This window comes from Ctenopharyngodon idella, chromosome 6, assembly GCF_019924925.1.
Source record: "Ctenopharyngodon idella isolate HZGC_01 chromosome 6, HZGC01, whole genome shotgun sequence".
Taxonomy (NCBI): domain Eukaryota; kingdom Metazoa; phylum Chordata; class Actinopteri; order Cypriniformes; family Xenocyprididae; genus Ctenopharyngodon; species Ctenopharyngodon idella.
Genome location: NC_067225.1, coordinates 11,961,942 through 11,989,735, shown reverse-complemented (window position 1 = coordinate 11,989,735; position 27,794 = coordinate 11,961,942). Strand labels below are relative to the sequence as shown.

The window sequence follows — 27,794 nt, the reverse complement described above, 5'->3', positions numbered from 1 at the left end:
GCATAATGTAGGCTTATTCAATACACATGACCAGTATTGCACATATTATGTAACTAGATAATATTTCACACATTTGCAGAGTGTGCCTTAGCTGAAAATAAATAACTTTAATAACTCGAGGGCAATTTTCACCAAGAATTTAATTTAATTAAGCCGTTTAATATATCAAGACCCTGCTGGTTTAGCTTAGCTTAGGAATTCTCTGAACGTCTGTTGGAGCTAAGCATGACTTTCTTGCTCCAGCTGCAATGTGAGGTTAAATAAAAGTGCAAAGTCTAAACAATATGTATGAAAACGTTGCGATGAAAAAATATGTATCCTAAAATATCTGTTTTAAAATCGAGGCCTAACAGTATAAAGACCCAAGGCTCTGGCACTGTAGCCCTTGTGAGGATTTGTTTGACAAAGCTGCAGCCCGCCTGTCATCTCCTATGATGTCAGCGGCATATGAACACTGATAGGAGCCGCAGCAGCCCCAGTCAGCCTTCACCTGTCCGCGTGCACTTCTTACCTGCGTAAGTTTAGTCCTCCGACTACATGATGTTGTTCTACGTGAGTTGCAGCTTGCTGCTGGCACTGGCGACTTTTCACGGCGCCGCTGGATCAGAAATGGTGTTCCGTTGTCCGAGCTGCACCGCAGAGCGCCAGGCGGCTTGCCCGATGCTCACGGAGCCGTGCGCGGAGATTGTGCGCGAGCCGGGCTGCGGCTGCTGTCCGGTGTGTGCCCGGCAAGAGGGCGATCTGTGCGGCGTTTACACACCGAGATGCTCCAGTGGTCTGCGGTGTTATCCCAAGCCGGATTCGGAGTTGCCCCTGGAGCAGCTGGTTCAAGGGCTCGGGAGATGTGGACGTAAAGTGGACACTGAGCCCACGGGGAGCGCAGAGCCTCGGGAAGTCAGCGGTAGGTGATTTAATGGATGCATGCGTATCAATTATGACATAAATATGGGACTGTCATAATTTGCCTATATATATATATATATATATATAGGCCTATAAATGTATAGACTATATATCAGCTGATATTAAAATGCTAGAATTTAGACCATCAAGTCAGATCGGTACGTGCCATGGTAATTATTTTTTCTTTTCTCATGAACAATTTTATAATGAAAAAATAAAAATTTTTAGCTTATTATTTATTTGCCTTGATATATTTGTGTGAAGAAAAAAAAAATCCAAAACAAAGTTTTCAGTTCCGTGTTTTGCTGTAAGCAATAGTCATCGATAGAAGACTTGATGAATTGTCTCGAGCTCGATATCATCTGGAGTCATGAACTGAAACTCTACTAATTTTAACAGCATGTTAACTATGCACCTGTTGTAACAGTGCGATGTGTTCTTAAATGTTTTACCTCTCTGAAAGAAAGAAAGAAAGAAAGAAAGAAAGAAAGAAAGAAGTCATTTGGACATCTGGAGGAGTAAATGGAATGCAACAGTGATAGCGAGACGGATTTTGCGCTTTGACCCTTTCCTGCAGTAAATTTATCATTGTGTGTGTGTGTTTGCGCGTGTGTGTGTGAAAGAGAGAGATAGAGGATGGGTCTGAACAAGCAGAACAGGAGAACGGGTCTCGACGCAGAAAAAGCAGTGGCGCCTTGAGGATATTTTTAATAGGAGTCCAGTAAAAATATTAAGGTGGCACGCCAAAAATTTTGTTTAAAAAATGCGTTGTCCTAATATTTTAATACTTCAGTAATGCACTTCTCTAATTAGCCTACATAAGTAGGTTAATGCAGAATAATTTATGACATTATAGATTTTTGATCGCAAAACAACACAAAAACTGCTGGGAAAAGCATTAACATTTTTAACATCGGGGGCAAAAAGCGTCACGCCGCACGCGAAATCCTATAGGCGGAATTTCAACTGCATATCCTGAACAACATTTCCTGGTGTGGATGTGAGTGTTAAGTTTAGACTTTGTGTCCACAGGAGGATTGTGAATTGATCTGACAAATCAGAATACTTCTGTTAAAACTGCTGTCCGTAACTTTTTTTGGTTAAAAATTATCCAAAATCAATTTTTGAGCAAGTACATAACCAGACAGTGTTCAAAACTATCTCCTTACCTTTGCCCGATTCACAACGGTAAGCTGGTAATAATGTTTTCTAATAAGAGCGGTACTGGTAGGTTTCCGCGGGAAATTCGAACATGCTGCCGTTCGTCTTTGCGTCATTACGTCACATCTGTTTACATAAAGAAGGAGTCCCAGCTAGTAGATGGCATGTGGAGGATGCTGCTGGTGATGGATTATTATTTATAGCTTTTCTCACAGCTACTGGAATAGTTAAACTTCTCATTTTGATGGTGGATTGTAATCCAGAAAGGTCCAAATGACAATCATCAGTGACAACTGGAGATTCACCCTTAGTCAAAAGCAAAAGACTTCGCACTGCGGAGTAGCTACAGAAATTGAAATCTACAGGTTGCGCTAATACACACTAAATACACATAGTCACGCAATGCTGATGTTGTTAACATTAACAATTTGAGAACAAAGTATAACAATAATAATAATTTGCACGGTTTGACGTGATCCGAGCTAAGCGTTTGTTAGATTTAATCAGCACTGGCAGCGCGATTTATTGTAATGTTTTTTTTTTTTCTCAGTTGGTCAGAACAAAAGTGGCAGATTTATTACTTACTTGTTCAGATTACATTTTTCTGTGAAAATTCTTATTTTGGTCATACTTTCAAGACGTAGAATGTGTGATTTTGAAGTACAGTATCCACACTGGTGCGGCGACTGACGGCAAACATTGGATTAATCCGCGCTGAGGAGCCGTGCCGAGGCACAACCCACGTAAAGATGATAATTCCGCAAATAAGTGCAACTACAGGTTTCAAACAGAGATGGCGACAAAGAGGCAAAACTTACGGACTGCAGCTTTAACTTTTAGTGAGGTGAGTGTATAGATAGATGATAGGCCTACATGTGAAATTTCGAAAAACAAATCAGTAGTAGTAGGTGTCTCGGAAAATTCAGAATGGCAAATATAATATAATATAATATGATATTGAAAGGGAGAGGAAAGCAAAACAATTTTGATTCTGAAGTTAATAGCAAAAATGTGAATTTAATTATCATGGCACCACCTAGTGGTGGATGCAGGGATTAGCATTAACATTTTTGCTCACTAGCCTCTGTGGCTAGTGGTTTTCCAAAGTTAAGCCCTGAGTATACTTCGTTTTTTTACGAGTACGGTAGTGTATGTAATGCGTTCTGTTTTCTATCATGCGCCGTGCATGTCTGTGATGATGTAAAATGAACGCACCATGGCACAATCGCGCCCGGGCTCGGACCGCGGCAAACGAGCCCAGTGTGAAAGCCCCCTTTGACTACCTTGTGATTTCGACACCCCAGGGCACGGTTGCCACCTTGTGGAACAATAGCCTTTAAAATGACTTAAAATACATATATACTAACAATGAGGCAATAATAATGGGTTCAAATAAAGTATCAAAAGCAAGTAATCATTTGGTTTTATTGAACATCACTTTTAAAATGCATAATGTCATACACAGTACATAATCAATTTATGTATATTATGTATTATAACAAATGTCTGCAGAGAGCGCCAGGTGATTGTTGTTGTTACACTTTACAGCAGATCAAATCCTTGTTTAATATTGGCCAAACAACATTTCATCCAAATGTCCACTTAATCTTTTATATTTGGCCACTTCTTTACGATAGAAATACTATAGCTTGAACAGGAACATGTGGACATCAAAACATGCAAACTCAGAGTGAGGGTTTAAACTTTTATTTTGAAATCAATGACCAAGAATTTGCATATTTAGAAACATATTGATGTATTCTCCTGTGTTGGTGTAGGTTTATAAGTAATTTACATTACAAATCTGGTGAAATGACACATGTTGTGTTCCCAGATGAACCTTATTATCAACCCAAACTCCAGCCCTGGGTGGATGGATGTGTATCTGAGTAATAGTGGAGGAAAATGGGCAAAATCCACAGAATAAGAGAAAAATGTTTTGTGCTTTTGGATGTCAGAATCACAATGCAAAAAAATATAATACCGTCGTTGAAGACGCCGTTTGTAGCTAAACACAGACGTTTATGGTGTAAGTCACAGACTGGACCGATGAAACCTGCGATGATTAGTCTACTATTAAAGCATGAATTTGATGTAAACAGTAATAATATTCACATATGCAGTTCATAGGGGACAGTTACAGCATGAAATAATATTTAAACCTGTAACATTTTACATAGATAACTTTTAACTTTTTTTATTTTTATTTCACAATTCTGACTTTTTTCTTGCATTTGCGTGTTTATATCTCCCAATAGTACATAGCTCCATACAGCAAGATATCTGCTTTAAACAACATTTAAGTATACTTAAAAAGTAACCACTTCAGCAAATGGTGAACAAATTATCTTTGCACTTTTGGCATTTTATAAAGTTTAATATGAACAACTGTTTATTTTTGTATGATCTTTTCCTAACTCAAATACTACCCTTTCACCTATTTGACAGTTACTAAAACTATTGATTTAATCATCTCAATCAACATAACTGAACGTCACAAACTATTTTTTGTTTTGTCTCAAAATATGGGACAGTTTCTCATTAATAACTTTATCAAAAAAGATTAAATGTTAGATGAAATGAGGGAGAACAACGAGAGAACTGTTTACCGCTTTCTTTGTGAGATGGGAAATAAGCACTGTTACTATAATATCTACCTGGCGTTTTTTTCTGTATTCACATACATTATTATGTCTGTAGCATAAAGGGTTCGTGAACTGCAACAAGGGTTGACAAACTGTACAGCATCTTCACGTCACATGCTGCAGGGCCGTAACCGTGTCTTGAACATTGGGGGACTATTCGTGACTTTGGAATTCACACTCGTCTTTTGTAAACAGTAAGCCCCGCCTTCTTTGATTTGATTGGCCAGCTCACTCATTTTTAACAGTGATGAGTGTTGCATTTCTAATTATTGGGGGGACTTGTCCCCCTCAATGTCTATGGTGGTTACGGCCCATGCCGGTGTTGTCAAAATAACTTTAGCGACACCAACATACTGGATTATACAGCAGCACTTGGGAAATGCGACCAAAATCTCTCCATAAAGCAAAGAACAACATTGGTCTGTCTGTCTGTGGGCGAATGTTCGTGCTCAGTGTGAATAAGTCCATAGGAATCCATTGTTTTTGTCTAAAATACTGAACATTCACAGAGAATATTTGATCTTGGTGCTTTGAAGCCCCACACAAGTGCCGGAAGGTTTTCTGGTGAAAGAGAGGAAAACTTACACTTCCTGTGAATGACAGCTGCATTTAGCACCAGAATGCCTCATTTAATACTGTCATTTTAAACACACATTTGAAATACTGTAATTAATGTGCTATTAAAGTCAATTTTGGCAAGTTAAGCAGTATTTTTTTATATGACATTTGAAAGCTAAACAGTCTGAAGCGTGATTGGGAGCATGCAGGTGTCTGTCAATGTCTCTTTGGACTTCAGGAGTCCTTATCATACTTGTTTAGGTTAGAAGGTTCTTAGTACACCAACTGCACTATATGCTTTTCTCCTTTTACTAAATTTTTCTGCATTTACACAAAAACAAATCATCAAAAAAATATATCAAATAAAAATATATGTTATCAATCACTGGCCAGCCGTCCAGTGTTTTCGTGCACGTCCTCTGGGATCGGCTCCAACATCTCTGCGACCCTATTGTAATGGTTATGCTCTGTTATGTCCTGCTTTAGTTTCGTTTTCACTCTGTTTGACCATTTCCTGTGTTCCCTAGTTAGTTTTCCTGGCTGTTAATTAGTTCTTACACACCTGTTTCTGTTCATTATCTCCCTGCTTCATATACCCTTTGTTTCCTCAGTCTCTTTGTCTGGTATTGTTTATGTTTACATCAATGTTTATGTGGTTACGTTATTCTCCTGCGTGTTTCCTTTTTGGATTAATCATTAAAGACTATTCCTCTGTTGTGCGTTTCTGTCTACACCAACTGTGACACCTATACATAGGACAAACATTTTAAAAAATAGATAGATTGATGAATGGATGGATGAATGCCACAAAAGAAGGATAAGAAGAATATGGAGGCTCCAGAGACAGTATATAGCTAACTCTGAAAAATTCTGGGTTAAAAACAACCCAAGTTGGGTTGAAAATGGACAAACCCAGTGGTTGGGTTAAATGTTTGCCCAACTTGCTGGACAGTTTTATTTAACTCAATTATTGTTTAAAAAATACTGTATTTCTTGCTTAAAATGAACCCAAAATATGTTGGACATTCATTAATATGTTTAATAAATAAACATTTATTAATGTTTAATGAATAATAATTAAATAATAAACATTTATTAAATTGCTTATTAATAAATGTTCACCTTTTGATTATTATTGTTGCCTCTAGTAATTATGTGTCTTTAATTTCCAACCTATTTCAGGTTCATTTTAAGCCAGACATACAGTCATTTTTAAACAATAGTCGAGTTAAATAAAACTCACATTTAACCCAGTTGCTGTGTTAAAACAACCAAATCGCTGGGTTTGTCCATATTTAACCCAACTTGGGTTGTTTTTAACCCAGAATTTTTTAGAGTGTATCTAAAAATATTTATATTTATAAAGGAGATAGTTTTGAACACTGTCTGGTTATGTACTTGCTCAAAATATTTATAAATATTTATACTTATAAAGCTGCCAAAATTCAACTTATATTGATAAGGATGAACAAAATGGAGGAAGAAGAAAATTTGTCAGATGGGATGAATCTACACCACCAAAGTAATAAATATAAATTACTAAAAATAATACTTACAAGTTCTGAGTAACATTGTTAAATTATCAGTTAAGAAACACATTGTTCATTTACAATCATAAATAATTTACTGATTATGATACTTTTGTTAAGCTTTTTGTAAATAATACTGACCTCCCAAATTCACATTTTTCACATTCCCATTATTTATTAAAGAGACATTTATTAAAGTTATTTATTAAAGAGAGAAATAATTCATGCATTCATTCATAAATGTTTGATGGTGTCAGGATTCATTAAGTCACAGACAGAGCAGAGAATGGTAAACAGTCAGGTAGTACAGATAAAAACAATAAAGGCTGGACTGACAGGGTAAAATGGCTTCAGACAGTCCAGTACAACACAGCAGTCAAAGGGAGAATTATAGGTGAGGAAATGAGGAACAGGTGACAATCAGCAACTAAGAAAGGAAAACAAAAGCAAACACAAAAAGAATACAGAGCACTCAGACAAACAGGAGAAAACCCAGGGTAACAGTATCTCTCAGGGCCTGTGGAACTCATTTATAAGCGACCAGTTCAGGATGACATTTAATGCAGTACCCCTCAAAGGTCCAAGAAAATGTCTAAGAAAACGATAGTTAACCTACCGTACTCTTGTGGGCTCTCACCTTCATGATGAGTCTGTCACAGAGCCGTTGCGTGAGGAGGTGTGTGGTTGTTTATCGCGGTCATTTAGTACTGTGTTTAGATTTACAGTTGGCTATTATTTTCCCAGAATGCATTGAAAATCTATTATAACATACTGTAAACAGCTTATACAGTAGGAAACTGTTAAGAATACAGTAATAATGTTGTGAAAACGACAAAATCTACAGTAACATACTGTACTCATATTCTACAGTAGGGAATTGTTGAGAAGTGTACGGTAATATTACTGTAAAAACAACCGCAATCATTTACAATGCATCTTCAGATTCCTAAAACCAGTACATGTGACAACAGTACGTCGACACTCATGTATGATCATAAGCAAACTTAAAAAAAAATATGCTTTTAATTGCCTTTTAAACTCACTAAGAGTTGATAGTTGTCTGATGTATTGTGGTAAACTGTTCCATAACCTTGGGGCGGCAGCCGCAAAGAGAGCGTGTGTGTGAGTGTGTGAGTGTTATTGTAACTTAAGTATACAACTTGACAGTTTCATGAGCTTTAAGCCTTGTTTACACCGCACTCGTCTGCGGCGCGTTACGGCTCCGGCGAGGTTTTGTACCGTCCTCTACGCGGTGTCAACTCACACCAGAAGCATTTCATGATTTCATGATTTTTTCGTGTTTTTAATGGCTAAATGGTTATATTTTGTCCGTTTAATTGTGTTTATTGATATGCCATACTTTATTTTGCTGTAGCCTACAGACGAAGTTAATACACTTAAAAGTCCAGTTATGGATGACAAGAACAAAAAATGTTCAAGTTTTTCAACTTCGAATTTCTTGTTGTCAGTTTCTGGCCTCCTAGTGATGTGAAATATGAGCGGGAGTTTACACATGGTGATTATTTTCACTATTTTGTATTTGAGCTGTGCGTCTCGGACGCGGCGTCCATCAAAAATAGGCGAGGTGCCTATATTTAGCGAAGCGGCGCGGTGAGAAACACGCTGGTGTAAACACAAGCATTGACTAGAGTGACCGCGGATCAGCTCTGGTAGCCGCGTCTCAGCAATAACACTCCGCAGACGCGTGCAGTGTAAACAAGGCTTTAGTATGTTCTAGTGTTTATTAGTTCTAAATGCTCCTGTCATATGCTGTGTTCAGACTTAAGTTTTGTTTGCTACATTCAGGAAGAGTACTTTCTTGGAGCAGATAAAATAAAAAGTGAGTTCATATATCTGACTGCTTCATTGACGAAAATGTAGCCATGTGCAGTAATTTTGAAAACTGAGGAGATTCACACCCCTACTCGCTGGTGTCTGAAAGTGAGTTTTGAGCTGAAATTGTTTAAAATGTCTTAAATGTTGAGGTTAGCCTGATATGAAAATATGGGACATGAGCAGCGGTGTCGTCCGCCTTTGTTCATGATAGGGTGACTATATGTGCCATTTTCCCAGGACGCGTCCTGTCCAGGATTTCTAAGTTGCATAAAATGTCCCAGTTTTGGTTTTGTTTTTATATTTGCAGAAGGTAATGACTGAAAAATAATTTGACCAATAGCGTGCATTATACATAATCGACCAATTGTGGCTTGCGAGAAGGCTGGATCTACAGAGAACGGTCAAAGCATTGTAAATATGACAACATTATAATGCATTGCATGAAGACTATCAATAAGAACAGTGGCTTGCACAGACCTCCGTGTAGAAATCACGTTCCGGGGGCACACTGATATGACCACTTTCACGATTAAAGAGGCATGGGCTCAAGCCATTTTAGGACCTGGACAGGACGCGTCCTGGGAAAATGGCACATATGGTCAGCCTAGTTCATGACCACTTCTCAAGCCCTAGTTAGCCCACTTTGGACCAAGGTATTCAACAGGCCAAAAACCCCTGGCCGTTGGTCTCGAGGAGGCCCGATCAAGTCCCGGAAGTGACAGTGAAAACACGACTGTCCCTGGCACACACTAGCACGCTCACTTTTGACCTGACAGTGGAAGCGCGGCTAATGTTGAATGAAAGCTTAGACTGGGCGGATAGCAGACTTACTGGAATTATTTTGAGCACACAAAGCATACAGCCACAAACCAGTGGACATCGTCCACCAGTCTCTTTCCAACCACCCTGGAGTAGAGGTTCTTAACCTTGAGGTCATGGGAGAAAAAAATAAACAATGGGTGCAAGGGTGGCCTGGCCACAAAGGTAAACTCAAAGAAAGCTTAGGCAGCTGACTTGTTGCCGCTCTGCCCTATCAGGCAATGACTTTGCAGGCAGCGTTTGCACACAAAGGTACCTCACGAAACTGATTTCAAACAGGCTTCTGATCATAAAGGTTCTACATTCTACAACAAAATACAGAGAGCTCTGGTGATAATTTTAAATGACTACAGTGCTAATTTCTTTCTAGAAACTCAGATGCACAGGATAATGGGATATCATAGACAGCAATAGATGCGTCTATGCTGCCTTCAGAAATCGATCAGATGTAAGCGTTGTAGCAGACAGGATGTGACCCGATCTCTGGATTCAGATGTGCCTTTATTGTCTTCCTAGTGTACCTCCGAATGCTGCCTGCGGAGCAAACATTATTTAACTTAAAAACATTACTTAACTTACATAACTTAAAAATGTTCATGCAGCATGCATAAAAAACAGTAAAATAGTAAATAAGGAAATTGTTTCGTTAAAGTCTGTGTATAGGCCTACTTCACTTTCAGCCCAGGCTCATTAGAAAAACATACCTGTCAACATTTTTGCAAAACGCTAAATATGTTGCGTCATGCACGTTTCGCAACAGTTTCAAAGTGAAATGTCCAGTGAGTGGCGCTAAAAGGTGTTTAGTTTTATTCCGGAACAGAAGAACGTAATTAAATGGCAACATTTTATTACGTTGGAGTTTGTACGTTTTTCTGCAGTTCTGAATTAAAATGTCTGGTGAGTGGCGCTAAAAGCTTAATATTCCCTAAACCTACCCGATAGTGTTAACAAAAGCAAATGTGACATAAAAACGCAATCATAACCATGGCATGTTAGCTTATTTTTGAGCTCTTTTACCATGACTCGTCTTTAACTAGATTTGTACCCGAGCTTTTCGCTTCGCAAGTACAATTCTGTACCAGCTGAGCTACCGAGCAAACTTATTATGGCAGTAAAACTGAACATATGGAGCTGGTTAAATGAGGCAAACTCCAAAATATATTTGTTTACAAATTATGCACTATGGTAAAAAGTGTTTTGAGTTCATAACATTATTGTGCAAAGAGCCATGTAAAAATAAGTCCTTATTAATCCATAATCTGCCCCTGTAATCATAATTGTGCGTGAAAACGATTAAAAGTGCTAGCTGTTTTACTGCCTCTAGTGTTTATTTCTGTGAGAAACTGCAGTGATATGTATGTATTGGTACATATTTTGTGTTTTGTGTTGTTCACTTTTTACGTGTTCATGAGGGTCAGCGTACAGTGCGTGTGATGCAAATTTCGTCATCAGAAGAGTATGCGCGTACTGAACCTGCACCGCTGAATTTTTGTAAGCGTTCGTACTTTGTATATGCAGGTCGCACATGCGCATTTAATTTTTTGCAGTAATTAGTTTATCCACAAGGTGGCAACCATGCCCTGGGGGCGTTGATTCACAAGGTAGTCGAAGAAAACCTGCATAAACAGAACAGACCGGAACACATGCAAGCTACAGCAAAAATGGAGGCCTGCATAGACGAGAGATTGTGCGAAGAGGTTAGAAAGTACCCTTATTTGTACAACTCTAGCATGAAAGAATACAAAGATGTTTACATGGTTTGAACTCATAGAGGTATTGCAATTTGTCGCAATGCGCATGCGTCGAACGCCTGTGTACGAGTCAAGTGAAGTATACTTTGCAAGGCTGTGCGTTTGAAAATGAAGTATACTTTCTGCTTTATTCTTAAGATTTTTTTTTTGCTTGTGAGATCTGAAAGTGTACAGCTTAATTATATGACATAGATGGCAGTGAAGTGGTGGGGTTGTGAAAATTTTTAAAGTTAAAAATGCGTCATGGAAAACCCCCAGTGTAGAGTTTTTTTGGCCACAATGGAAAGTACTGAGAGTGCTGACAGAAAAGAGCAAGTAGGTCCTCATGTAGTGGTCTCATCTTCACCAAGAGGGAAATAGCTGGTGACCCTCTTCCCATTTGCAGTGACCCGAAAAATAGGCCTCGCAAAGCCCTCAGCACCTGGCAGAGGGACTCAAAAATAAACGGACTGCTTATGAGCGGTTCCTACAGGGCTGTGGAAAAGCGGTACCCGTTGGACTAAAATAGAGCAAACTAATCCCCCAGTTTTCTGCAAGAGCGGGTATGGCTGCCATCCCCCCCCAGGGCTACTCAGCAACTCAAATGCCAAGAATCTTACTGTGTCTATGTCCAGAATAAACTCTCTAGCTCCCCGCAGCAGCTTGGAGATAACACAAACAATGTGAGAAATGTTGAGGCGAGTGCGCTTGGGGTGGGAGCAAGCAATGGTTTAAGGACCTCTTTGGAATTTGCGGAGGTGGTGTTTTTTTTTTTTTTTTTTCAGGATTTTTCATGGTATAGTTAAAGTTCGTACATGCTGGTCTGGGGCGAGGATGTAGGGCAACATTGTTTCCCCGAGGCCCAGATTATGGTTACTCAGTGAACCTTGTTAGTCACTTAACACCTTTTAGTCAAGCTTGTACTGTCTTGCCTGCATGCTGTAAAGCAAACCTCTTTGTCTCTTATCATTGAGCACATTTACATACACCGATATGCTGATAACTCCCAAAAATCAGCTAATTAAATTAACCCGTTGATCCAGTTTACATGCAACCCAATAACCTGGCAACGCAAGTAAACCGTGTTTACAAGACTCTGAAAAATCTGGTTATGTCTCGGTAGTGACGTCAAAGCCTAATCATTTGTGTATCTAACTCTGAGTAATCCATTTGTTATGTGAGATGTGATATTAAATAAATAAGCAGAAAATAAGCACCGCTTCTACTTCGGCTGTACGAGATGAGAACACATTTTTATCATTTTCAGGTCAAGAAAGCTCTGTCTGGATGTGCATAAATCTGCAGTAAAGATGCTTTCCTGTTACATATCACACATGCGCACTTCTATAAGCGGATAGAACGCAGGTTAATGTATTTACATGTCAAGTGTTGTTCCTGGCTGTGGAAAAGCATCATCTTTGCTCCCAATGTCAGTGCGTCAACTAGTCAAACGTCCTAGTCACGTCAGTGCTGACTTGCATGTTTGTACTGTACATTTGACCAGCAACTGTTTTGAGAACAAGTCACAATACGAGACTGGCTTTGCCCAAAAATGTTTGCTCAAAGATCAGGAATCAACTGTTCTGGAATCAGCAAGGACCCTGCAAACTGTAAGTGATTTCATTTCGTATTTCATTTTTAAACCAGTAATGACAGTTAAATTCATAATGAACAGTCCTAGTATTTTTACTTTAAAGAACGCTCTCTTTATAATGGCTGAAGCTGTCGATCACGCAGCGCGTGGACACTTGCCAAAACTCCCGCTATAGTGACGCTCTTACACTACGCAATGAATCTCTTACTGCATTTACATTGTGTTTGCATTGTTAGTTATGGTGAAAGCATTTTGTGAGAGTGCAGAAATTGCATTGCAATGCCGAGATCACTGCATTCACAAGATCAACAGACTGTCATCTGCTTAATGCTCATCACTGCAACCTTCCATGTGATTGGAATGGGTCTAAATATAATGCAATAATCAACACTTTTTCACGATTCGTAAATTTCAACAGCTGTAATAGTAAAAATGTAGTAAAAGTATTCAAGATGTAAATCTTATTTCATATGCAAAGATGTCAGCCAATCACAGCAGTGGGAGTTTACAGTGAAGTCTCACAGCAGACACGCCCCTTAAACAGAGCGTTCGAATTAGAGGGCTAAAATCAGGGTAGAAAATAGCCATTTATTTCTAAGTGATGAGAATTTTTTGATGTAAAATTCATATCAACATTATAAGTGCACCTCAGGAAACATAAAATAATAATAATAATAATAAAAAAATCCAGTTCATGACCCCTTTATGACCTTACTCCAATAAAGAAAAACTACATGCATTGTTGGCTTATTAATTAAAATCAGGTTAAGAACATACATGTACAGTAAACACACTCATTGTTCTTGATTTTTTATGTGTACAGGTGTTGGACAGATACTCTGCAAGTGTTCAGTGAAATATACATGCAGTTTAATTTGGAAGGATTCTTTGTGCTGGCGTAACCCTTCCAGTTGTACTTGCACCACTCTGAGCGGGATTCGAACCGCCGTTTCCAGCATGGGAGGCAGGCACACTAACAAAGACTCTAAAGACCGCTGGGTCTAGCGTTAGTCACTAGTGCGCCTCTTGAGGCCAGGAGAGTGAGGTTTACTTGCACAGCTCAAATGAGCCGCTGCTCCCGGCCCCTTTTCCAGAAGAGGGTGGAGCTTTAACAGCTCGCGCTTCGGTCGCTCAACAACAACAAAGCTGGAGAATCTCACGCAGCCAAAATGATGAACGGTGTTCAGCCTTACATTGTTCAAACCGGAGTCGACACTGATGGAGAGACTCAGGAAGAAGTTACAACTTTTAGAATAAAATTGGACGTTTCTGAATGGTTAGTGGATACATTTATGTAGTTGCTGTGGAGTTGATTCAACTCATCGACTAGCATGTGCCGTCATGTTAAACTTTTGTGCAAATCCAGTGTTGAATTGTTCAAAAATGAATTACTGTTTTTGCAGTCATTAAGCTCTCACTCATCACAGAGGAATAATCTGACCTGTGTGGCTGTGTAGGTGATGTGGCGTGTGATGCATGTGAGGTTACCTGATACTGATAATGAAGACAGGGACATCATGGCTGGTTGGAAACAGCACAGCCCTGTGTGGGACTGTTTTTTAGTTTAATTATGTAAATGGAAAAAGCAAAGGCATGATCACAGCCAATTATATGATTTGTGGTTAAATTTAAAGGGCAAAAAATCCCACAAACCTAATAGAGCAAAGTGATCACAGCAAGGAGTACAAAATTGTTCATGACTCAAGGTGTGGAAAAAAAGAGTAGCCTCTATAATGAAGCCTGTGCTAGCAGTAGCTGACTCTGACCTTGCGTTGCCAAAGATTTGGGGTTTGGATGACAAACATATAGGCTAATCAATACATAAAACTTAACTTGTTGAGATTCAACAACATGTAAAACTTTTAATGCTGCTCTTGAACTCAAGTTCATCACTCCAAGTGCTGCACAAAGTTAATTCAGTGATTGTGCTGAAGAGGGAAAACGGCAACTCTTTTCTTATGTTATTATTATGAAATAGATCTGTATCCGCAAAACTAACCAGGGTTAACACGGGATCATATCCATATTATCAGATCCATTATTATATAGCATTATAAATGTCCCACAAGTCCTAAAGCACAGCACAGTTTTAGGGTTTCTCATCAGCCCTTATCTGCTTACATTAACAATCCAATAAATTTTTTGGGGTTATTTTTCCAGTGTTTGGGTAGTTTTTGTGTTACACAGCTCCTGGGTCAGACGTAACAACCCAGCGTTTGGGTAGTTTTTGCGTTACCCTGATCCTGGGTCAGGCGTAACAACCCAGTGTTTGGGTAGTTTTTGTGTTACCCTGATCCTGGGTCAGGCGTAACAACCCAGCGTTTGGGTAGGTTTTGTGTTACCCTGATCCTGGGTCAGACGCAACAACCCAGTGTTTGGGTAGGTTTTGTGTTACCCTGATCCTGGGTCAGACGCAACAACCCAGTGTTTGGGTAGGTTTTGTGTTACCCTGATCCTGGGTCAGACGCAACAACCCAGTGTTTGGGTAGGTTTTGTGTTACCCTGATCCTGGGTCAGACGCAACAACCCAGTGTTTGGGTAGGTTTTGTGTTACCCTGATCCTGGGTCAGGCGTAACAACCCAGTGTTTGGGTAGGTTTTGTGTTACCCTGATCCTGGGTCAGACGCAACAACCCAGTGTTTGGGTAGGTTTTGTGTTACCCTGATCCTGGGTCAGACGCAACAACCCAGCGTTTGGGTAGGTTTTGTGTTACCCTGATCCTGGGTCAGACGCAACAACCCAGCGTTTGGGTAGGTTTTGTGTTACCCTGATCCTGGGTCAGACGCAACAACCCAGCGTTTGGGTAGGTTTTGTGTTACCCTGATCCTGGGTCAGGCGTAACAACCCAGCTTTTGGGTAGTTTTTGTGTTACCCTGATCCTGGGTCAGACGTAACAACCCAGCGTTTGGGTAGTTTTTGTGTTACCCAGATCCTGGGTCAGACGCAAGCACCGCGCTTTCCCTTTGTAATCACAGCAGCTGTAAAAACACACATTTTATTCAATTAATCTATCTAAAGTGCACAATAAATATTTAATTTCTGAAGCTTTATTTTTTTCACATAAAAGTGTGAAAACCGATGGTCGAACTGAATTTAGCCAAGGAGCAACAATGAGGTATGTCTTTATTTATTTATTTTTAATGCCATCTTACGTTTGAATAACTAAATTAATGCTATGCCTAACTATTTAAGTGACTATATTCTGATTATAAACTAAGTATTACACTGATGCTCAACACACCAGCAAATGACATCTCACCAGAAGTTTTCAAGCTGGCTTATATTAATGCGGAAGTTCTAAAGAACGCTCGTGCATATAGCCCATTGAGGAAACTTTTATGTCATAATATAAACCTGCCCCATCTACTTACTGATGAGGATCTAGAAACAATCAAATATATTCTTCTTCTGCTGGGAAAGACAAATAATTAGCCTTGTAAATCACATAGGATATTGAATTAGTGTTGATCCAGTGGAACAGATCTCTATCTTATGGTTTTCACTGCCATCCTTTCAGTGGACAGTAAAACAGAGATTTTTTATCCCAAACAGATGGAGAGGAGAATTGTGTATTAAGGCAGGAGCGTGTAGTTCCCATGTACCATCAGTGCTGACTGCCATGCCAGAGTTCCAGTGTAGAGTTTGCTCTGGATGATGCCAGATAAGATGGTTGTGATTAAGCTTGTTGGCATGACCCTACTCCAACAAATTGGCATTCCTTCCAGCACTGTAAGTTCTTTACCCATTCAAACCAGCATGCATTTTGAGCATCCATGCAGTTATATCCTCATGGTAGATGTAAAGGTAATGGAAACAACTTAATAAAAACACTCTCCGCTTGTAAAAAATGAATCACATTCGTTTTGCATTCATTTGTTTCCTGCTTGACAGTGATGATTGGCCCTCCATGTGGATTATTTTAAGAATTGCCATCCTTTGTGGATGCATCCCTCCCCCTATTTATTTCCTGAAGGACTTGGAAAACATCTGCAGATTAAAACAGTTCCTTCCACTTTCCACTGAATGCTTGTACTTGGGGAACTTGTGAAGACATCCAAACAGTCCATTGCAGCTTATTAAGGGTGGCGTGTGAACACAAATACATGGAAAACATGAAGATAAGACTTGGAACATAAAGCTGTTCTTGGTATGAATGTGAGATTGTAACATTTACACAGTGTGATTCAAAAATCATAGTTCATGGTTTTTTCAAAGAAAAAATGGCTCAGTTTAGTATAAAAAATATTAGTATACAACCGGTAGGGTAAAACTTTACAATATTGTCTAATTTGTTAGTGCATTAGCTAACATGAATTAACAATACAATTTACAGTCTTTATTTCTTTTTTATTTATCTTGCTTAATAAAATATAGGCTAATTGTTTGTTGTGTTTATGTCATGATAACAAACTATCATGTATGTTTCTTGAGTTTTTGTTTTTTTTTTTACTAAAAACTGAAAACTTTTTATGCATTTTGGCTTTTCATATACACGAAAATGGCATTTTGGGGGCCTGAAAATGCAAACTTGTGAAAACAAAGGTTTCAAAGTGCAAGTTTTTGAAAACAGTACCGTTATCATCACCATGTAAACTACAAAAACACAAATTTGTGAAAACGGTGATGTCATGCGCATGCGTTTTACTTGTTCAGTCTATATGTGCGTAGTTTTTCTTTAAAAAGTGGCATCGCCATCTACTGGCCTGGCAGCATAATACAGTGTTTTTAGTGATTTTTGTGGATCCGTGTTAACAGGGATCATTTTGACAATGGTGTCATCTGTACGTGAAAAATGCAAAGGAAAAACTTTTCCATTTTTAGTACATCATTGTCACGTAAACATACCCTCAGTTTTAGGGCTGGGACAATAAATTGATGCATCGCGATTCGTGGATCGATTCTGTAGGCTAGTTTTTAACCGCATGTTCAAATGCTCATGAAGAAGAGCGCTGAAGAGTCTGAGAATGTACTTGCACCTCAGAATGCTTTTATGACGTGAGATTAATGTAAACAGCCCACTGCAAACACCCTTATAATTCACTTCAACCTTTTCGAACTTTATGAATGATTATTTTATAGAAGGTTCAACTGGTGTGTGTAAGAAATTGGAAGCAAGCAGAGTACGGCTGTTTCTACAGCACACAGTGCCATCTGCTGGTAAAAACTAAGCTCAGAATCGTTTAGAGAGAGAATCACGATGCATTCGGAAAATCTCAGAATCGATACAGAATCATTTCTTGATTCCCAATGCATTGATTTATTGTCCCAGCCCTACTTAGTTTAGTCTTGATTATTCCCTTGTTAGTTTCCTTGGTTACTGATTAGTTACACCCATTTCGAATGAGAATGAGAATGAGCTTTATTGCCAGGTATGTTTACACATACTAGGAATTTGTTATAGTGACAGAAGCTTCTCGTTTAGTTTCCTTGTTTGCTCCTGTATAGCTATATATACTCCGTTTTGTTCAGTTCTTTTGTATGTGCACTCTAAACAATGCTGTTAAAAACAGCCCAAGTTGGGTTGAAAATGGACAAACCCCGTGGTTGGGCTGTTTTAACCCAGTGAATGGGTAGTTTTATTTAACTCAACTATTGTTTAAAAAATGACTGTATTGCTTGCTTAAAATGAATCCAAAATATTTTGTAAATTAACATTTATTAATATGTTTAATACATAATAATAAAACAATAAACATTTATTAAATTGCTTATTAATAAATGTTCACTTTTTGATTATTATTGTTGCCTCTAGTAATTATGTGTCTGATTTTTAATTTCCAACCTATTTTGGGTTCATTTTAAGTCAGCCATATAGTGATTTTTAAACAAAATAAAACTACCCATCAGGTCAGGCAAACATTTAATCCAACCGCTGGGTTTGTCGTTTTTCAACCCAACTTGGGTTGTTTTTAACCCAGCATTTTTTAGAACGTGTGGTTTGCTAAACTGTCACTCCTGCGAAGTGTTATATTAGTTTCATAAAGTCTCCTTGTTTCTATTATCTGCATCGAGCGTGTTGGATCACCGCCACAACAGTCACAAGTTCATAGTGCATTAACTGTTATACAACTTTTGATTTTCAAAAGGCATTAGTAAATGTTAAAAATAACAAAGAATTATTCATTATTATTCATTATATTAACTAATGCTAACAAATGAAAGTGGTACCAATAACTATTGCAATTTTGCTAAGTCATTGAAAAGCACAGGCTCTGCGGGAGGAGGGGGAGTGCACTAATCTTCTGTGTTTGGATAAGAAGAGACACCGTGTGCAGGACTCTTGCAGCCTTTTGCTTGGTGGGGTTATCCTCCTTTATTCCACAATAGGCTGTGTCTGAAGTTTCTCAGGAAAGGCAGGAATGCTTTACCTTTGGAGTGGCAAAGTCTGTCTCTTGCAGACTGTACACCTGATTTCATTCCACTTCTGTAGGACCTGCTGGGATACTAGCTTCAAAGAGATCGCTGCGGTTAAGCAGCAAGGTCTTAAGAAGTGTTGACGAGTGGAACATTGAGAGAGATTTTGTTATTACCTGCTGTTCAGACTTGCCATTTATTGCAGTGGTGCTAAATTTGGTAACAATTCAGTATGGGGAACAATTCTCACTTTTAACTAGTTGCTTATTAGCTTGCATATTTGCTGTTTATTAATACTTATAAAGCAGATATTAATGCCTTATTCTGCATGACCATATTCTACATCCCTTAATCCTACCAATACCTAAACTTAACAACTACAACAACTACCTTACTAACTAATAAGCAGTAAATTAGGAGTTTATTGAGGGAAAAGTCAATAGTGAATATGTGTTCCCCATACTAAAGGGTTACCCTAAATTTTTATCCGTGCATTTTGTGCCTTATTTCAGATTTGTTTTAATGAATTTTGAAACACCCCTGGATGTCTAAGAAGCTTCAAAACTTTTACTCATAAAACTCTTTGAATTGGCTGTTTTTAGTAAGGTTATTGTGTAGGGGTGGGAATCTTTTGGAGTGTCATGATTCTCAATTTGAATCGAATTTTGTTTCAGTATATGCATAAATTTGGTTTTTGATTTGATTCTAAACTTTGAATCTTATTTTTGTTCATTTGAACTCAAATTAAAATTATTAATTTAATATAAAAACGTGCGTCACGTCTGTCCGAGTGCCTGTGTGGAAAGATTGATAAATTGCGCATATCCTGAGTAAGTTCCTAGTAATCCTGAAGACCTTTGGTGTGTTTGATTTCAAAGTACTGCGAGAGTGATTTGAAAGCATACGGAGCCGTTTGCTCTATAAATGCTTTCGTGGTGCTTTGATGTCATACACCGATCGTATGTGCAGCGCTGCTTCAAGTTGAACTCTCTTATTGATCAGCTGGTTCGGGTGTGTTTAATTTGGGTTAGAGATTAACTCTCCTGGACAGTAGCCCTCATGAACTGAATTTGACCCCACTGGTGTAGGGGAACTTCCTTAAAAATATATTTGTATTTGTAAACTGACAGGAAATCCACACTCAAATCTAAGGTGATCCACATATATACACTCTAAAAAATGCTGGGTTAAAAACAACCCAAACTGGGATGAAAATGGACAAACCCAGTGATTGAGTTAAATGTTTCCCCAGCGTGCTGGACAGTTTCATTTAACTCAACTATTGTTTAAAAATATTAATTCCCAACATACTTTGGGTTCATTTTAAGAAAGCAATACAGTAATTTTTAAACAATAGTTGAGTTAAATAAAACTACCCAGCAGGTTTAGGAAATATTTAACCCAACTACTGGGTTAAAACAACCCAGTCACTGGGTTTGTCCATGTTTTAACCCAGCATTTTTTTGTGTCTTCCAAACCATTTTTTGTTCTCGTTTTTTTTTTTTTTTTTTTTACCAATATGCACTTTAAAACCTGTAATAATGATTTATATTTTAGAGTTGTTGGGACAGATTTCACAGTAAATTGTGTACATCGTTGCATACAATTCCATTGCACAAATGTTATTCGTCCATGCGTGTCACGTATTAATCATACAATAGTAGAGCTGCAGCACAGGCCTGTCAATTTGCCATCTGTTTAAAGCCGCAAATATTTAGATCACTTCTCAAAAGAAGAAAAACAAAGATACAAAATGCAAGTATTAGGCACTTGCGATCCGTATACAGCACCTATCGCAGTATTTCAATCGCTAAAAGAATTCTAAAATGGAAACAGTGATATTAAAAGAGTGAATTCAATATACTGTACACCTTATTGATGATCAATACAATTTACAGGCAAGCAGATGAGACCCAGAACAGCCCATAAAGGCAAAATACGGTTTCTTTATAATGGTTTTCTGTGGGCTTTTGCACACAGTTTTTGTGCAAAAAAGTTTTTGCACACTGTGTTCACATTATGGGTTTGTCTGCTTGCCTGTGCATAGTATGTTTTGTTAATAAGGTGCATATTGAATTTGGTGTTTTAATATCACCAACTTAGTACATTAGTACTAATGCCCTCCAGATATGCGTTCCTATGAGGGTGTGACATCACATGAAATCTATGAATACTAGATGCATGGCTGCTGAAATATTTTTTGCAGACAAATATATGGATATTATATATAACGGCTGAAATAAATATGGATGAATCTTTGTTATACATTTAATAATCAATATTATCCCTTGTGCGTCCTTATGGACATTTTTGTCTTTTTAACTTTAGTTTTTTTGATAATTTTGCCCGTGTTAATGCCAACTGCATACATTTTGGCACAAGTGTGTATTTTTTTTTTTTTTTTTAGAATTTTAATATTTCACCCTCATTTCCCTTAATAAATCTATTTTACACTAGTTACAAAAAATAGTTCCTCTCAGGACCTCGAGGACAAAAATGTCCCCATTGAAACCCATTAAAACTGCAAATTTTAATCCCAGGGCCATTTAACTATAAAATGATGCAATCTTAATAGGTTTTCATTCTGTTGGCAAGGCTTCAAAATTAAAAAATTTTACCATTTTTTACCAGATGGCACCATTTTCTCAGGTTTGGCCTATAAAGCAAATACTCGCTTTAATCCTGTTTTCTGCTTCTGCATATTGAGTCATTTTGATAAATTATGCAGCTATAATGGTGTGGGTGTGTTGGTGTGGATGTCAGAGTGTGGTTTATATGTGTGTATTAAAAAATTGTATGTGTGTGTGTAATATTTGAGAGAGAAAAACTCTCTGCAAATCACAAATCCAACCACTGTGTGCACCAGTGGAGTTTTGCTGGCATCTAATGGGGACAATTTGGTACTGCACCCAAACAAAATCTTACTGAAAGCTCATTTTTTGAGATATCAACCTCAAATTTGGAGCACAGCTTGTTTAGATTTATGGCTTTGATTTTCTAGCAGATTTAGAGTTCAGCATGTTTAATAAAATATATATTGTATATAAAATAATGTTCATAAGTAATTTTCATAAACTTAAACCTCTACATTTTTTTTTTTGTTTCACTTTTATTTTTATTTTTTATTTTTTTACTTCAACAACTATCTGCTAAGGATCTTCTTTAAAGTGAGACAAAACTTAAGTCTGTTCTCCCAAGCCTCAAATTTTTATGACAGATTTTGGACATTTTTGACCTATGTGTAACTTTTTTAAATTGACGCACAAGGGTTAAAAGTTAAGGTCACTTTTTGACAAATTTTAACTTTCAAAAATATTTGTGTCCTATCATCAGGTGAGGTACTGGACCCTTTGGACATTGGTCTGACTGAGGTTCCTCCCATAAGGAAGCCCACCAAAGACAGTCCATGGAAGGAGAGTGCTGTCCTTCAACACCGCCAGCAGCTGAAGACCAAGATGAAGTACCACAAAGTAGAGGACCCTAAAGTACCGCATGCCAAACAGGTAGATAATGGGGAAAATAAATAAATTAAATGTCTCAATAATACTGTATCTTAGATCATGTGGAATTGCAGAGGAAAGTTTATATTTGCCTCAATTGTATATTTTCTCAGAGTGGGATACTCATTTCTGCATTCTAATGTTGTGAGCTGTAGGTGAAGTCTAAATCTGCCAGAGCTGTTCCAAACACGTTGTTCCAATTGACTTATGCTTAATAATTGTCTCTGGAGCTTATTTATCTTGGCTGAGGGCCTTGACCACAATACAGTGACTGAATCTGAGCAATCTGCAGACTTCAAATGCACAGTAACATGTGCAAAGAACTTGTTTCAGGCTCAGTACACACACACAGATGCTTTGCAGGCTGTATTTTCAGGTCTTATTTACGTTGAATAAACTTAAAACATCCACAAATGACACAAAAGCATTAGTGAAGTGATTTTAAGGAACAGATTTTATTTAGATAATAGCTAAAATTGGCTTACTTCCACGTCATTAAATCATTGGCGGGAAAAAGAAGGTCTGGGGTCAATTTGATTCTAATTTGAGAAATTAATGTGAAATATGACAGTAGCAACATAGCAACCTGACCACTATTTATGATCTATCCAAAAATTCAAACACATGTATTTACATATTTCAGAGCCAGTGTCAGCAGGAGCTGGACCAGGTGCTGGAAAGAATCTCAAAAATACCCTTCAGAGATAACAGGGGTCCCCTGGAGGACCTTTACTCCCTGCACATACCCAACTGTGACAAGAGGGGGCAGTACAACCTGAAACAGGTATTTAATTCCCTTTCAGCAGCATCAAGTTCAAAGCAACACACGTTTTTGTAGATCTGGGTATTTGACATGAATTAAGTGTGACTTGCTGTAATCCACATAAACCTGCTTTAATAAGCATTGTGGTAATTCTATTAAACTTATTGTGTGCGCAGGCAGCTTTTAAAGTCTGATATTGAGAGATTACATGGAATATTTGTACCCCTTTAAAATTTATTTCACATGATAGGATCATTTGCCATAACCTTGTGTAGTCAGAGATTGTAAAAATAAATAAATACAAATTTAAAGAAATGTTACACCTAAATTGGGTTGAAAATGGACAAACCCAGCGGCTGGGTTAAATGTTTGCCTAACCTGCTGGGCAGTTTTATTTAACTCAACTATTGTTTAAAAATCACTATAAGACTGGCTTATAGTTTATCTGGCATCCCTCCTCCTCCCCATTCCAATCTTCAGGCTTCAGCCCAACCTTAAAGGGTTAGTTCACCCAAAAATGAAAATAATGTCATTTATTACTCACCCTCATGTCGTTCCACACCCATAAGACCTTCATTAATCTTCGGAACACAAATTAAGATATTTTTGATGAAATCCGATGGCTCAGTGAGGCCTGCATAGCCAGCAATGACATTTCCTCTCTCAAGATCCATTAATGTACTAAAAACATATTTAAATCAGTTCATGTGAGTACAGTGGTTCAATATTAATATTATAAAGCCACGAGAATATTTTTGGTGCGGCAAAAAAAAACAAAATAATGATTATATAGTGATGGCCGATTTCAAAACACTGCTTCATGAAGCTTCGGAGCGTTATGAATCTTTTGTGTCGAATCATGATTCGGATCACGTGTCAAACCGCCAAACTGCTGAAATCACGTGACTTTGGCGCTCCGCTGATTCGACACGCTGATTCATAACGCTCCGAAGCTTCCTGAAACAGTGTTTTGAAATCAGGCCATCACTATATAAGTCATTATTTAGTTTTTTTTGGCGCACCAAAAATATCGCTTTATAATATTAATATTGAACCACTGTATTCACATGAACTGATTTAAATATGTTTTTAGTACATTAATGGATCTTGAGAGAGGATATGTCATTGCTGGCTATGCAGGCCTCACTGAGCCATCGGATTTCAACAAAAATATCTTAATTTGTGTTCTGAAGAAGAACGAAGGTCTTACGGGTGTGGAACGACATGAGGGTGAGTAATAAATGACAGTATTTTCATTTTTGGGCGAACTAACCCTTTAATTGATGGTGTGTCATTTTTTCCCTTTATCAAGCTCTAAAGTTATATAAATGTTGAAAGATTTAATTAACTGTCCTCATTCACTTCCATTGTAAGTGCTTATTAAAAGAAAAGTCATTGAAAATGTGTTTGTGTTAATCATCATTTTGCCACAAGTGCTGTCAATTGAGCTTAAAGCATTAGTTCACTTCAGAATGACAATTTCCTGATAATTTGCTCGCCTCCATGACATCCAAGATGTTCATGTCTTTCTTTCTTCAGTCAGAAAAGAAATGAAGGTTTTTGAGGAAAACATTCCAGTATTTTTCTCCATATAGTGGACTTCACTGGGGTTCAACGGGTTGAAGGTCCAAATGTCAGTTTCAGTGCAGCTTCAAAGAGCTCTACACGATCCCAGACGAGGAATAAGAGTCTTATCTAGAGAAACAATTGGTCATTTTCTTCCTCCTACGTCACACTTGACCTTTCCAACGTGATTATGTAATGCGTGGAGCATCACAGAGCAGTGCAAGACGAGCATTTGTGGTTAAAAAGTATATAAATATATATATATTTTTTTAGAAAATGTCCGATGGTTTCTCTAGATAAGACTCTTATTCCTCGTCTGGGATCATGTAGAGCTCTTTGAAGCTGCACTGAAACTGACATTTGGACCTTCAACCCGTTGAACCCCAGTGAAGTCCACTATATGGAGAAAAATCCTGGAATGTTTTCCTCAAAAACCATTTCTTTTCGACTGAAGAAAGAAAGACAAACATCTTGGATGACATGGGGGTGAGTAAATTATCAGGAAATTTGAATTCTGAAGTGAACTAATCCTTTAAAGTCTCTTGTTAACTCTTGTTCCGTGTGTTTCAGTGTAAGATGTCAGTGAATGGGCATCGTGGCGAGTGCTGGTGTGTGAATCCACACACAGGAAGACCCTTCACCAATTCTCCGATGATAAGGGGCGATCCCAACTGCAGCCAGTACCTCGATGGCCTAGAGATGGATCCCTCTGTGGACCCTCAAAACTAAAAATATCCTCAACCTTCCCGTCTTGACCTTCAAGCCTACAAACCCATAACCACACCCCCAAAGAGAGTGTTTCACACCCTCTAAACAAGCTACAAATATACCTTGTGTGTTTATACATTTTTGCGCTTGTAGATTTAAGATGGTTTGAAACAGTGTTGTTGCAGTTAAAGTACTGATATAACTGAACTGATAGTACTTAAATTAAATCCAAATGATGGCATATGACCAGAGGACTGATAACACTACTTTTCTGTAGGAAATTAACTAGAACTGTAAACTTATCTTTAACACTTTTACATACTTAGTATGTCTCTTGTGCTAATCATAAAGTGTACGGTTGTATTTCTCTCATGTTGCTGGTGCTATTAGCTTCGATACACTTCTCTCATACGAGGAAATGCGAAGGTAGGGTTTTTTACTGATAGGACAGTGTTGGTTTTGACAAACACACTGAAGCGCTACGTTATAAAGTCGCAAGCTAGTTCTTTACCTTAAATGATTTACAGAAATAAAATATATGGGGCTGCTTATGAAGTCTTAAAAAAATTCCTGATGTATGCAAATAAAAGTTGTCCATTTGATTTTTTTTTTTTTGTGAATGCATCAGGAGTATTCAAGCCATTTAGTAGGGCTGCATCCAAAATCATATACTCTTTTGAGTAGGTACTAACTTCACAACCGCTAAAAAGTATGTTCAATATAGTATGAGTGTGTGTAGTATGAATATAATCTGGACGTACTACATTCACCTTGTTGTGACCTACCAGCGTCATCTGATTCACAAATCCTCTCCTGTGGCCTCATGGGATATACATACTTTTTTATGAATACTGTGAATTTGGACATACTTCTTTTGTCACATACTGTTTTTTGCCTACTATATAGTAGAGAAGTATGAGCTTTCAGATGCAGCCCAACACTACGCATTTATACTAATGCAGTTGATAATCTGTTACGATTGCATGTCACTACTGACATCTGGTGGTCACACTAAGGAAGAGAAAACATAATTATTATAACACTGCATAAAATCTCACTGAAGAAGTGTTAAATAGATTCAATACAGAGAGCTGTTCACTAACTATTTTAACTTAACATTGTGATTTACTTTGTGCAAATTTTATGCACAATTCAACCTTTCTGTTAGGTGTCATTGTCACTTGCTCTTTGGACCCTATGTTTTACATGTACACAAATAAAGAAGTATTTCAAGGTATTATTCGTAGTAAGAATCATGAGTGTATTAAAACTGATATATATATATATATATATATATATATATGAGTCAGAGAAATTTAGCCATTTAGATGTCCGCATCAATAGAAATTTACAAAAGTGATTTTACATACATAGAAAGAAAAAACACATTAAATGCAAGTAAAACATCTAATTTTAAGGTTTCAAATTAGTTTTGGGAGAATAAAATGTCAAAATGTGGGTGAAATAATGTTCCATTTTCATTCAGTGTAACACTTATATTTATGTAAAAATTGTAAAAAACATACTTATTCTGACCTGTACGTATTAAAATATATAAAAGAATAAGTGAGCATACTAAATTTAATTGCATTTTAAATGAGTAAAAAAAACCTTGCTGAAAAATAGTGGCAAAGTTTAAAAATGTAAAATTACAAGTAATTAGCATTTGGGGTAACAGTAATTATTCTTTAATATGGCATAAATAGATTTTTTGTTGTAAATATCCCTGACGAGATTGTTACACTGAATGACATTTTAGTGTGTGTCTTCTGTAAATCATGGTAAAAATGTATGATATTTAATTTTTGCTCAGAAAAAAACAAACAAATTAAACAGGACTCATTCTGATGTACTGAAAAACAATTCATAGCTGTATTACACTTATTGATTTGATGCTTGAAAACCCTTTTTCGTCTTTGACCCATGTACACTATATATATATATATATATATATATATATATATACACGTATATGGGTCAAAGATAAAAAAGGGTCATTTGTCATATATAAAACATAAATACATATAAAGTTTTTTATAAAAGTAGAAAATAATTAGTGATGCACCAATGAAATATTGAAACTCCCCTCAGTGTGCTCATCTCAAACTATATTTGATAAGTACAGTAC

The 27,794-nt window shown here is 37.5% G+C and overlaps 1 protein-coding gene and 1 long non-coding RNA gene across 2 annotated transcripts; both read left to right on the top strand.

Moving 5' to 3' along the window:
- Nucleotides 1-390: 390 nt before the first annotated feature.
- Nucleotides 391-26,903, top strand: igfbp2a (insulin-like growth factor binding protein 2a). The gene is made up of 4 exons (XM_051896136.1): nucleotides 391-901; nucleotides 22,463-22,632; nucleotides 23,273-23,413; nucleotides 25,529-26,903. Exons 1-4 carry the CDS (start codon nucleotides 538-540, stop codon nucleotides 25,685-25,687), a joined length of 834 nt encoding a protein of 277 aa, XP_051752096.1. The 5' UTR covers nucleotides 391-537; the 3' UTR covers nucleotides 25,688-26,903.
- Nucleotides 10,954-17,206, top strand: LOC127513926 (uncharacterized). The gene is made up of 3 exons (XR_007930528.1): nucleotides 10,954-15,317; nucleotides 15,371-16,504; nucleotides 16,667-17,206. It is a non-coding gene; the product is annotated as an uncharacterized LOC127513926 (long non-coding RNA).
- Nucleotides 26,904-27,794: the final 891 nt, after the last annotated feature.